Genomic DNA, 13,533 nt, shown 5'->3' with positions numbered 1-13,533 from the left:
ACGAATAACTCTACTTACGAATAACTCTACTTACGAATAACTCTACTTACAAATGGAGCTCCGCCTGCCATCTTGGATGCGGTTTAGATAGGATTTTTTCTACTTACGAATTTTTAGATAGGGTTGCTTCGACTTACGAATTTTTCTCCCAATGCATTCCTATGGGATTCGACTTGCAATTTTTTTCAACTTACGAATGTGCGTTCGGAACGCATTAAATTTGTAAGTAGAGTTACCACTGTAATGGCTTCACTTTGTGTGCAAACCAGGCCAGTAGTACAAAACTGACTTGGTCATAATGTGGTAATCCTGCCAGTGTCTGGCTTGTGCTTCTGAAGTTCTGCATTCTCTCATGTTACATGTGTGCCATATGAACCCTTTCCAAGCAAATACTAACCTTGGCTGGTATGTGGTCCCTGCTACTACCAATACCAAGCCTTCTTTTTTCTTCCACAGGTGGCTGGTGGTGGAGGTGCTGATCCCCTCCCACAGGTGTGTACCTACAGCCAGGGGCTGTAACTGGAGGGGGGGAAAGAGGCACAACCTTGAGGCTCTTTTAAAATTACTTTTCTTGCAAACACCTCTCTCAACAAAATGTATGTAAGAAGTTAGTATTCCAAGTACCATCTGAGTCCTCAGCCCTCCCCTGAGCTCCTGGGATAAGAACTGGCTTTTACTGTCCAATTGCTTTCCACATCCTTGGAGCCTTTCTCAAGATAAAGTTAAGCTTCACATGCCTGTAACTATAGGGAACTGCCAACTGTTCTTGCCCACTGGTCCGGGCATTCCAGTATTTTAATTGGGGGGGGGAGGGACAAAGTCTAGATATTCATTATAACATATCCTTCTACACCCCAGAGTTGTGGGTTTAGTGACTATGGTTCCTTACCAGAGTTCCCACTCTAGGTACAAAATGAACTATACAGGCAGCTGTCTCTGATGTGCTGTTGACACATGATGGACCTTGTCTCTGCTCACTCATCCTGTTGGCCTCACCTTGCTCTGTCCTGAGAAGGGGAAAGGAGGTGCTGCTTGCCTGTCTTGATTCCTCTTCCCCTGCCTTTCACAGGAAGTTGGTGGTGGTGTTACTATTTCACTGCTGCTCACAAAATGACTTGCAAGACAAATTAATACAGCATAGCTTATGCAGCAGTTAAAACCTGTGTGCAAAGTTAAGAGGCATGAGATCACAGACATCTCTACAACTTTTAAACGGTGAGATTCAGGTGCTGCTGTGATCACCTCCTCCCTCCCTCAAAACTTTGCTGATGCTGTCTTTTATGGAGCAGCCAAACACTGAGCATAAGTTTCATTTAATTTTTCCAAGAGATATAGGGTTAGGAATGTCATGTATGCACTGTCATTAGAGCTAACAGGTTACTTCTGCAACCACAATAAAGGAATCTTAAGAAAAAATAATGTTTGTGAATGAATTCCCAGTGCTAATGATGCTGTTAGCAATCTAGTCCATAATGAACTTCTGACTATTCGGACACTATGATTTTCCAAATAATTGATTTGTTTCTTGTGTTTAAAAAAAGGTAAAGTGAATTGTGTCGATAAAAAGAGTGGGGGAAACACATGAGGGATGAAGCTGCATGGGAACTCTGATAGTTGTCCAGGAGTGCCCGCTCCCCCAAAAGCTAGTTCTGGCAGTTGTCAGATGCCAACAGACTGAGGACAGGGGCCGGGGGGGGGGGTTGTGCTTCATGAATAAGGAAGCTTTGCTGCCTGTTGTTGCTGAACCCTGTGCATCCATTACAGTCAAATCCAGCTTATGACATGGGTGAATCTGAACACCTGAGTGCCTTGATCTGGAACTGTAGTAGGAATCTGTGGAGGACTTGGGTGGCAGTTTTAGGCTTTATTGTGTCAGAGAGGAGCACATGTCATGGACTTCTGCACTGAGGTGGGAGTGAGTTCCACTCAGGTCAGCAAGTAAAAGTGTGAATGGCTTTGCTTTTGCCAACCTAGGGCCCTTTCATCTGTTTTGGACTATCAGCTTTCCCCAGCAACCCAAAACAGCTGGATGGGCACCAGTTTGGTGAAGGCTATACAGTAAGCCTGCAATTTATGGGGGTGGGGATTATATTCTGGGGATAGCACCGAAAGCCAAAATCACATATAGCCAAAACACATTGGATGATATTGTGAAAGTGCCCCCCGGATGCCTGCCCCCCTTTTAATTTATTTGCCGAGCACATAAAGCTGAATTCGCACAAATTAAATATATGTAAGTAACAAGTTTTTAGGTGACCCAGGTGGCACTGTTGGTTAATCCACTGAGCCTAGGGCTTGCTGATCAGAAGGTCGGCGGTTCGAATCCCTGCAACGGGGTGAGCTCCCGTTGCTTGGTCCCAGCTCCTGCCCACCTAGCAGTTCGAAAGCACATCAAAGTGCAAGTAGATAAATAGGGACCGCTCCGGCGGGAAGGTAAACGGCGTTTCTGTGTGCTGCTCTGGTTCGCCAGAAGCAGCTTTGTCATGCTGGCCACATGACCCGGAAGCTGTCTGCGGACAAACGCCGGCTCCCTCGGCCTATAGAGCGAGATGAGCGCCGCAACCCCAGAGTCGGACACGACTGGACCTGATGGTCAGGGGCCCCTTTACCTTTACCTTTAAGTAACAAGTTTACTGTTATCTAGTTTCTGACATTGAATCTGAACTAATTAGAGCCCTCCTGTGTGAGTTGCTCAGCTGCTTGTTCCCCTGCCTGCTGCCTGCATAGGATTGGCTTTGAGCTTGGTGGGCCAGTCCGCTGTTGGTATTTAACTCTTTAGAATGGCTGTTTTCCATATCTGAGTTCTTTGCAGCTGGTGGTCTACAGATGAAAAGAAATATACAGCCTAAGATCCTGATTTGTGTGCTGCCCCTGTAAAAGGCCAAGCTGGAGAGTGCTCAACATGGAATGCAGCCACACAAGCATAGGTGACAGGAACACGGAAGCAGCCTTGTATCCATCCATTGGCTCAGTATTCAGTCTTCCCTAACTGGCCGTGTCCCTGCAGGGCTTTCCTTTGGGGGATATTTGCAGCACTACTGGGGATTGCACCAGCAGGGGAAATGTTTTCTGCTACAGTGGTAATTTCTAAATGGTTTCATTGGCAGAATGAATGTGAGGAAACTGAACAGTGAAGTGTTTGTCAAAATGTTACATATTTATTTGTTGTTTATTAAATTTGTTAGTTACTTTATATTGCCCAAGGCAACCCAAAGCAACTTACAACCAATTACAATTCATATTAACGTATCTATGCATTTATCTAAATCCTATGTAATCTCTGGCTCTATATTTAAAACATGTGAATAAGCTATTTTGTTTCTGTGGATAGAAAATAACTGGAAAGTATTCATGTTCCCCTTTTCCAAGCTGAGTGGACACCATGTTAGTTAACATTGGAGTCTCTTCTCCAGCCCCACTTTTTTTTTTACTTCAGTGGAATCTATGTTGCCCCCCCCCCCCGGGTATCCATCCTGGGCAGTATTGCTGTTTAATTCTTCCCTTTTGCCCCCACTCATTTCCATAAAACTGTGCAGCCAAATTCTTTCCCTTCTGCCCCTTGAACAAGAAATCCCCTTGGTCTTTTTGCTGGTAACTAAACTGGACTTGCCACTTAGCATCTACTGTACTGTGCTGTGCTGTGCTGTACTCTAGCAAGTACAACAATGCTTGACCTGGAGTTCTTGTAGGGCTCCATTGTGGGAAGATACAAAGAGAAGAGCATCTTGATGCAGAAGTGGGGGTCTTGCCACCATGGGCTTCTAGTGGTTTCTAATCTTGCATTTTGATGGTTCAATGCAGTCTATACCTGTGAAGCCATAGAAGTTTCTCTAGCTCTGCAAAAGCCTGCTCTGACTCACATTGCTCAATCTGGCACTTAATAGTTCAGTGGCATTCTGGGTCCCCCCCCCTTTTCTGGAATGTGGAAAGAAGGTGTGTGGCTTCTTACTATTAACTTTGGTGGGAAGATCTAAAAGCTGTGAGAGATTGCTAACCATTTGTTCTCTGAGCTTCCACCTGCTCCATTAGTACATTTTTTTCATAAGTGTTTTGTTATCCCTCCTGCCAACTCCATCTTTTTTTAAAAAAAAGAACTAAATTAGCTGCATCTCATATGTTTTAGATATGTTACATTGTCTGGGTTGGTGTATTTTTAATAACCTGTGGGATTTATTTTAATCTACATCACCATTTTTGTTTTACAGATACGCTGTGTTTGTGTGTGTGATTTAGAGAAAGCAAATGAGAATAAACTGTTCTGTTGGCTGCAGGCATAAACATCTTGTCTGATCATTTTCTTGTGGTTAGGAGGAGAGCAAGAAACTGTTTTCATTCCAGTTGTATTCTGACCCAGATGCAATTATATAAAGAGGGGGAGGCTCACAAAGAAGGTTCACACTTCTCGCACAGCTGTAGCTTCTTTGTGCCTTGAGTGTTCTTCTCCTTTACTATGGTCCAAGTGTGTGAAGGCCATGCTGCCCCCTTGTCATGAACTTGTGTGTGATGGTGATGATGAAAATAACTGTAGTAGCCTTTGTGAAGAGTTTCTGTTGTCCATATTTGTTCTACAAACCTCTTTCTTGACCTTCTATTGGCATCCGTCTTCTTTCTTCTGTAATTAGATGAATTTGATGCCTATATCATTGTGTCCTTCGTCAATGCCACCCTGGTACTGTCTATCGGAGAAACTGTAGAGGAGGTCACAGACTCTGGATTCCTTGGTACTACGCCCACCTTGTCTTGCTCATTGTTGGGAGATGATGCTTTGGTGCAGGTAAGGGGCCTTTTACCTCTTAGTGCTCTGCTTGTCTTTTGCAGCCAGGCCCGTTGGCCTTCTCAAGAGATGCAAGGAGAGAGGGTTTGGTTGTGGTGCTCTCCTGGCATCTCTTGAGAAGGCCTCTGTGAACTGACTTGCAAGGCTAGCCTAATAATGGAAAGAACAGCAAAGGTACTTCCTGTCAGATGGACTGACTCAGCATCTTATTTCTGTATTTGTTCAGGTTTATCCTGATGGCATCCGGCACATCAGAGCAGACAAAAGAGTTAATGAGTGGAAAACACCAGGGAAGAAAACCATCGTCAAATGTGCTGTGAATCAGAGACAAGTGGTGATCGCACTGACAGGGGGAGAGCTGGTCTACTTTGAGATGGACCCGGTACGTGAGCTGAGCTGGAGGGAGATGTGACTTTCATGAGGGTTTGCAGACTAGGCTTGCAATGGAAACAAATGAGAACTGCATCACAGCATTCTTGGGCTCCTTATGTCACTTTCCTTCATTTCAGGGGTTGTTGTGCAGGAGAATATTCAGGTGATTTGTGCCATTTGGGTGGGGTGAGTGTTTTGGGGTTGCTTTGGTGGACCATTGCAGAGACTTGCATATTTTTAAAGACCAGCTTATCTCTGATAAACTTGGTGGTCTTCAAAGTGCTCCAGGCTTCCTACCTCAAAAGGTCAAACAAGCAAGGTCACCTGTCATCTTACATCAGGCATCCCCAAACTTCGGCCCTCCAGATGTTTTGGACTACAATTCCCATCATCCCTGACCACTGGTCTTGTTAGCTAGGGATCATGGGAGTTGTAGGCCAAAACATCTGGAGGGCCGCAGTTTGGGGATGCCTATCTTACATGGTTCAAAGAATTTACTGCACATCTCTTGATCTGAAATGGGTCTGGTTCTGCTAATCCAGGTATGACTTCCTTCCTCCATTGTGCCTTTTTTCCACACCAGTCAGGGCAGCTGAATGAATACACAGAGAGGAAGGAGATGTCTGCTGACGTGGTGTGCATGAGCTTGGCCAACGTTCCCCCAGGAGAGCAGCGCTCCCGGTTCCTTGCTGTTGGGCTGGTGGACAACACTGTGCGCATCATTTCCCTCGACCCCTCTGTAAGTGCTTCCTGAGAGTCCCTTGCCTGTAGGTAAGCCTTTGCTGACCCGAATTAAAGTATTGTAACCAAAACTCCTTCCCCCCCCCAAAAAAAAAACTGAGTGAGAGGAAGTTCCAGGGGTGATTAGCAGGGCTTTTCTTTCTTTGGATGTGAGAATGCACTAGACTGTGATTTGTTTCCTAATATGAAAGGAGAGCATGTTGGAAGCAAGCAGACTCATAAAGTGGGCAATACAACTGCTGGTGCTTAGTCAGAAACCCAAAGGCATGGCTTACTCCTTCAGTCCCCCAATATGTCTTACTGTTTTAGCTGACTCCAGCTGAACTCTTAGCATGCTCTCTTTCCAACCCAAACTGCAGTTGCTTTCTCTCCCCTCTCTCCCCTCTTTTTTTGATACCCCTGCCTCTTAATTTGAAGGTTCAGGCATTCCAAAGGGCTCGATGCCAATAAGGAATATCAAGCCTCTGGTCATGCTTCAGTGGCCATATAATAGGTCAATTCACAATAATCAAGGTGTACCTTGTACACGAGCTTTCTCCAACCTGGTGACTTTCAGATGGTTTGAACTACAACTCACCCCAGCCCTAGCCAGTTTGGCTGAGGGTTATGGGAGTTGTATTACAAACTTTTGGAAGGTACTGGGTTGCCTGAAAGAAGGCCAGAGCTAAAAATGATTCTTTAAAGACTTCCTCAGGTGAAATTAATCTTCCCACAGATTGCTCCAAATGGAGAAACAATTTGAGCTGTTGGCACAATCAACATCTCTTCAGACTGCTGAGGAATGTGGTTGAATGCCCTCCTACATAGAAAATTGGCAGGTCAGGGGAAAGGTTCTGGCCTAGTCTTCTCCTTCAAATGTGCCAGGGATTTTTATACAAAGGAGAACCCAGCCATATACAGTTCCTCCACCTGATGTCTGAAGTGGTTCAGGGTAGCAACAAAGACCTTATGTGTTATGCTTTGCTCTTTCTCTCTGCTTTAGTAATGGTGTCTTCCTTCTCCCTCCCCTAGGACTGTCTTCAGCCGCTGAGTATGCAAGCTCTCCCTGCCCAGCCAGAATCACTGTGCATTGTGGAAATGGGTGGAGCTGAGAAGCAGGATGAACTGGGAGAGCGGGGCTCGATTGGCTTCTTGTACCTGAACATTGGGTTGCAGGTGAGCAGTTACTGCCCAGAACCTTTGCTAGATCCTTGATATATGGGATTGGACCAGGTGTTGCTGCATTTGACTGGACTGCGTCGGAAGCCATGCTCTTGAATTCATACAACCCTGTAGAGACCCGTTCCACACACCCTCCCAGAAGGCCTGCCAGAAGGGAAGACTGCGTCCCTCCTGCCAACTTCTTCACTCTTCCTGAGCTCCTGAGGAACATAACCCTCTCCCGCTTGATTAAGGCAGACTCTAATCCAGGCATCCCCAAACTGCGGCCCTCCAGATGTTTTGGCCTATAACTCCCATGATCCCTAGCTAACAGGATCAGTGATCGGGGGTGATGGGAGTTGTAGACCAAAACATCTGGAGGGCCGCAGTTTGGGGATGCCTGCTCTAGTCCCATTGTGAAGAGTACCTTCTGTTTGCCAGGGAGGAGGGTGGAAATAGAGCTCATCTTCCAGCAGGTCAGGGGTCTTTGTAGTAGGTGGGGGTGAAGTGGGAGTAGCTTACACTTTAAACTGTTTCACAAAAAAGCCTTTTCTTAGTTTGTTAAAGGAGGAAATAGCAGCTTTATAGCAGTGTTGTGCTTAATTTTGTACATGCCAGAGCGAACCTGGAAATAGTAAGACTGCCTGAGTCAGGAGCTGAAGATACATTGGTATTCTGAGTTCATCTGGTGCCTCTTTTTCTCTGCCTGCCCATGTCCCTCTCCCCCCTCCCCCACCTTGCTTTGCTCATCTGCCCTTGTAACCCAGAACGGTGTGCTTCTCCGAACTGTCCTTGATCCAGTTACTGGTGACCTCTCTGACACAAGGACCAGGTATCTGGGCTCACGCCCTGTGAAGCTCTTCCGAGTTCGGATGCAAGGCCAAGAAGCGGTGAGTGAGCAGGGAATCAGAGGAGTGCACTCATGAAAAACTGGAGGGGGAGGAGCAAAAACTTCAGGAGGACTGTGAATCTGGTGACTAAGATCTTTTAGAAATTTGGGGTGGGATGAGTTCACAACAAAATCCCCTGTTTACTGACTGGAACAGAGGGAAAATGCATGCTATTGGATGGGGGTGTGAGTGAGGGAGAAAACAAGAGTGTTGATGAGGCCAGGGGAAGGGCCTGCTTCTGGGTCCTGCTCATTTTAGCTACTTGTGGGAAAGGGAGGAGGACATTAAAGAAGGAGGAAGTACTCAAGTTCCTTTGTTTGCTTGGCTCTTGCTGCTGTAGTCATTGCACCTGATTTACCGAGTGCAAGGTGTTTTTGAAAGTTGGTGATAAAGTAGCCAGGCTTGCAGCCTTACGGATCATATTGTTGTAGAGCTGGAAGGGACCCTGTGGGTCCAACACCATGCATTGCAGGAATCTCAATTTGGCCCCCTCACAACTTCTCTTATGCTGCTGGCTTGGGGATTCCTAGAGCCTGTGCAGTGGTACATTGGGTTACAAATGCTTCAGGTTACAGACTCCACTAACCCAGAAATAGTACCTCGGGTTAAGAACTTTGCTTCAGGATGAGAACAGAAATTGTGCTTTGGCAGCGCTGCGGCAGCAGGAGGTCCTATTAGTTAAAGTGGTACCTCAGGTTAAGAACAGTTTCAGGTTAAGAACACACCTCCAGAACTAATTAAGTTCTTAAACCGAGGTACCACTGTAATTAGATCTGCCCTGCCCTGGCAACAGAGCCTTTGATTGTGGACTGCTAGGAGGAGAAGGCAGCCAGCTTGGTTCCCAGAGGTGTGACCTGCTCTGTCCCATTTGTTCTTCTCTCCCTGAGTTTTCTCTCTCTTCTTTTCCTCCTGCTCCAGGTGCTGGCCATGTCAAGCCGTTCTTGGCTGAGTTACTCCTATCAGTCCCGCTTCCACTTAACACCCCTCTCATATGAAACGTTGGAGTTTGCCTCTGGCTTTGCTTCAGAGCAGTGTCCAGAGGGCATAGTAGCCATTTCAACAAACACACTGAGGTTTGTATCAAAATGCCAGCAGTGGGAAAGGAAACAAACAAGGGAACCTGTTTGCCTTCTCTCTTGACACACAGGACTGTCTGTCTTGCTTGTCTGTCCCAAGCTCCTTCCTGTGTGAAGCAGGGGCAGCTGGTGCCCAAAAGGGTTGCCCTGAATGCTTCCTTTCTACATGACCTTGCATGGATAAGGTGGCTCACCCACTCTATGTTGAGTGGCTTGATCTGGTCTCCTTCCCAGTTGCTCAAGATGGGAAGGAGAGCCGTACATGGCAGCCACCCACCCACGGCAACGCACCCAAAGCATGACTAGTTGTTGGGAGGAGATTATTCCTTGGTGGTAGCCAGTCTGTGGAGTGTTCACTTCAGAGACTGCTCTACTTTTTCACAAAGCATCAGGTGGTTCTGAAATAGGTGAAACTCTATTCTCACCTAGGCGGCGCGAAGCTTTTTTTCCTAGGCGCCAGTCTCACCTAGGCGCTGCGGTCTCCCCGGCTGCGCGGAAGGAGATGCTTTCCTGGCCCAGTGATTAGGGTGGGTGGAAGGTGGTGGATGGGGAGGGAAGGGGGAACTTTGGCGAGGCTGCAAATCCAAATGGCTTCTGCGCCGTGACAGGCAGCCGGGCGCCTTGTTCTGTCCTCCCGCGCGTAGCGCTGCCGGAGTGTGGATGGGAGCAAATGTGGGGAAAGTTCAGTAGGGGGCACTGGGGCTCCGCTGACAGCACGCAGCCAGGGTACTCGCTCTGGCCCGCCGGGCTGCTCCCGGTGCACTATGGCCAGGACCCTGGCGGAGCACGCAGCCGGGGGCGAGAGCGGCGCTGCCGGCGGGGCTGTGGGCAGAGGTGGGAGGCGCCTTCCAGCTTCCCGTCGCGCTCTCTGGTTCCCTGCCGCGCTTGGCCTTGCTGGAGGGCGCGGCGGGGAGCTGGAGGGAGGGCGCGGCATGGTGGGCGGGAACGCCAAACTCTCGCTCCGCCGGGCTGTCCTCCACCTCTGCCCACCAGCCCCGCCGGCAGCGCCGCTCTCACCCACGGCTGCGCGCTCCGCCGGGGTCCTGGCCATAGTGCAAGCGGCGGGTGAGGGCAGGCTGGCAGCGCTCCTTAATGACTGCTGCGGCAGCTGCCTAGCTTGTCTATATGGATGCGCCGGCCCTGCTTCATGGGGGGGCAGGCTGCCCCCCGCCCCGCGCTGGGTACGCCCATGGCTGTTTCTCCTGATCTTGAAGGAGGTTGCCTGGCATGCTGATACCCACAGGCTTTCCTGCAGGAAGCTCCATAGACTGCAAAGTACTGTGAATTGGCTGTCAGTGCCATTGTAAGCCTGCAAAAGTAACTAGTCTCTGGCCATCATGCAAGTGCAGGTGAATATACAATGCTCTTCCTTCCACTAAGCAGACTGAAGGAGGAGGGACGCAAGGACCCTTTCCTCCTCTGCTTTTCACTCACACACTCATGGAGCTCCCCATCACTGATGGCTACCAGGCAAGTTGTCAGTTTTCAGGTTGAAAAGTTCCCACGTCTGTGTGATGGAAGGTGGTTCATGCCACAGATGCCTGCCCACCAGGGAGGCTCCATTGTTTGCCCTGGATGTCCTTTTAGTTCCTTTAAGGTGGCTCACTGGATAACCTTAATGTCTGGAACTTTTTGGCTCCCACAGGATTTTGGCCCTGGAGAAGCTTGGAGCCGTCTTCAACCAGGTTGCCTTCCCGTTGCAGTACACTCCTAGGAAGTTCGTCATCCACCCTGAGAGCAACAACCTAATCATCATTGAGACGGACCACAATGCTTATACTGAGGCAACTAAAGCCCAAAGGAAGCAGCAGATGGCGGAGGTAACATGCCTTGCTTCTGCCTGGGGCCCAGCTCTCACCAAAGAAGGGCAGGGACAGGACTCTGTGAGCTGGAGCTTCTTTTGCTACTGCTGCACTTGGTGGGGAAGTTGTCGCAACATAATGCAGAGCAGTGACCACTTTCCTTTCTAGAGAGAAGGCTACTCTGCCTTTGTAACCCATGGAAAATCTCACTTTCTGCACCTCAGTTAGGACTGCCTAATCATCATAATCACAAGAAGCCCTGATGGCCACCAACTTGGATGGCTTTAAAAGAGCATTAAACAAATTCATGGAACAGTAGATTATCAGTTGCCTATTAACCATGATGACTATATTCTGTCTCCATTGCCCAAAGCTGCATGTCTCTAAATTCCAGTTGTTGGGAATGACTTAGGTCTTGCTTGGGTTTCCAAGAGGCATTTGCTTTGGCCACAGTGAGAACAGGATCCTGCACTAGAGATAGGCCTTTGACCTGAACCAGCAGGCAGCTCTTACAGTTCTTTTTTGCCCCCTTGTGTATTGCAGGAAATGGTGGAAGCTGCAGGAGAAGATGAGAGAGAACTAGCTGCAGAGATGGCGGCAGCGTTTCTGAACGAGAACCTTCCCGAGTCCATCTTTGGTGCCCCAAAGGCAGGAAATGGACAATGGGCGTCTGTTGTCCGGGTGATGAACCCCATCCAAGGAAACACTTTAGATCTAGTCCAGCTGGAGCAAAATGAAGCTGCCTTCAGGTAAGGAACAGTGCCTGCACCTGTGAAGCAAGTTACCCTTTTGAATGCTGCCCTTTCTGCTAAATAATGGAAATACTCTTTATACCAGTTCATACTTTGGTATACTTACTTCGGTCATACTTGAAGTACACCAGTCAAGCCAAATATTTACTTATGCTATTGTTGCCAGATGACTCTAGAATCTAATTAAATAAAGCAAAAAAATGCGGTCTACCTGAAGTTGTTTGGGGTCTTGGGGCAGATACTTGGCAGTCATTTACCATGATCTGCTCAGCTGATAACAGCCCTAATTAAATCTCATTCAGTTTGCGTATTGCATTTTTATGCTGCCTTAGCACTAGCAAATAGTACAACATACTCTTCGCTGCTGCCTTCCCCCAAAGTGTTCTCTCTTGCTCTTTGTTGCTGTGAAGCAACTGCTTCTTTTGCCTTCCCAGTCTTCCCTTGTCTTGTCAAGTAACATTCTCCTTCTCGCTCTCTACAGTGTGGCAGTGTGTCGATTTGCCAATGGTGGTGACGACTGGCATGTTCTAGTGGGCGTAGCCAAGGACCTCATCCTGAATCCACGCTCTGTGGCTGGGGGCTTTGTTTACACCTATAAGTTGATAAACAGTGGGGAGAAGCTTGAGTTCTTGCACAAGGTGAGAATGTCCTCCACTAGTGGGTTGGAGGGGGAGGAATCTGGGGAAATGAACATGGATGGGGCTTGCCAAGAGGTTGCTAAAATGTACTGATGAGACCCAACTCTTTGGGATGGAAATCTCTTGATTGGGAGCAGAGGACCATCACTGTTAGTAACTACTCCACAAATGGTTTTCCTTCTGTCCACAAAACAGCAGCCATATCAAAAATCACATTGGATTTTCCCTGTGTGTGCTATGCAAAATGTATGCACATTGCTTGCTGCCAGGGAAATTTGACCAATTATAATAATGGTGTGACAGTTGCAGTTATCTAATGGACATTTGAAGCAAAACAAGCCATAGACCTGTGAATGAGTCATTTATAGGTGATCTGACTTGAGCGTTTGCAGCACCTGATGGTGGTTGCTGAATACTTTGGCTTCTGTTGGCATGGAGAAAATCAACAATGTACAGAGCACTGCAAAAGTTGAATTCTCCCTCCTTGTTGATACCTAGCAGCCTGCACCTGTGTGGAGGCAGGTTCTTTTGTTGGGCAGGAGCTGGACTATAGAGGCAGTTTGTCCTTGTCGGTTTGCAGTGTCCATCTCTTCCCCAGTGGATGCAAATGGGTACTTGATTCAAGTGGGCCCTAAAAGTCATTGGTGGCAGATCTGCATACTTTGCCAGGGCTGAAACTTTCCCATTCTTGCAGTGGTGGGGCTTCATCTATGCAGTGAGGGTACTATTAATGATCTTTGTTTTGTCTGCTTGACAAAGGCTGCTTCTCTTTCATTTCTGTTCAGACCCCAGTAGAGGAGGTACCAGCTGCTATTGCCCCCTTCCAAGGCAGAGTGCTCATTGGCGTGGGGAAACTCTTGCGGGTATATGACTTGGGCAAGAAGAAGCTGCTCCGGAAGTGTGAGAATAAGGTATTTAGAACGTTGTGTGTGTGTTTGTATGCGCAGATCTCCTGGATACTGTATTTCCTAAGGCAGACATACCCTATCACTTTTAACAAATTTGGTTGAAACCTTTGAACTTTTTTCAAGTTCCAGGGAAACATTCTCTTGCCCAGAGCTTTGGCTTCCTTCAAAAGAAGTTATCCTAAATTGCTTAAGGGGCAAGTCTTCAGGGCTGTTTCCACCCTCTCTGTACCTTATTATATTTCACTGGATAGATTATCATTTTCTTTCCCTTTGGAATAGAATTGAGAATCTGAGGCTCAAAGGTGTGGTCTTGTATTTCTGAAGCTATGGCCTGTGATTCACATAAGGTGATAGTTGAAAGTTTTGGATTTTTTCCCCAAAGGAATTTTGAAGGACTATTTTTACTGGAATTTACATAAAGATACCGGATTGGACATGGT

General features: G+C 47.5%; 1 protein-coding gene across 4 annotated transcripts in view; it reads left to right on the top strand.

Moving 5' to 3' along the window:
• SF3B3 (splicing factor 3b subunit 3) overlaps window positions 1-13,533 on the top strand; it is a 35,292-nt gene that overhangs the window by 13,548 nt on the left and 8,211 nt on the right. For all 4 annotated transcript variants that reach the window (XM_035120225.2, XM_035120226.2, XM_035120224.2 and 1 more), the window contains exons 12-21: window positions 4,623-4,774; window positions 5,001-5,156; window positions 5,730-5,885; window positions 6,899-7,042; window positions 7,795-7,917; window positions 8,836-8,990; window positions 10,639-10,813; window positions 11,339-11,544; window positions 12,029-12,185; window positions 12,971-13,096. In XM_035120225.2, coding sequence (XP_034976116.2) covers window positions 4,623-4,774; window positions 5,001-5,156; window positions 5,730-5,885; window positions 6,899-7,042; window positions 7,795-7,917; window positions 8,836-8,990; window positions 10,639-10,813; window positions 11,339-11,544; window positions 12,029-12,185; window positions 12,971-13,096 — 1,550 coding nt within the window. The remainder of the gene's footprint in view (window positions 1-4,622; window positions 4,775-5,000; window positions 5,157-5,729; window positions 5,886-6,898; window positions 7,043-7,794; window positions 7,918-8,835; window positions 8,991-10,638; window positions 10,814-11,338; window positions 11,545-12,028; window positions 12,186-12,970; window positions 13,097-13,533) is intronic.

This window comes from Zootoca vivipara, chromosome 6 (genome assembly GCF_963506605.1).
Source record: "Zootoca vivipara chromosome 6, rZooViv1.1, whole genome shotgun sequence".
In the NCBI taxonomy this organism is placed as follows: Eukaryota; Metazoa; Chordata; class Lepidosauria; order Squamata; family Lacertidae; genus Zootoca; species Zootoca vivipara.
Note: the sequence above shows the minus strand (reverse complement) of the source record. Positions and strands in the feature narration are given on the sequence as shown.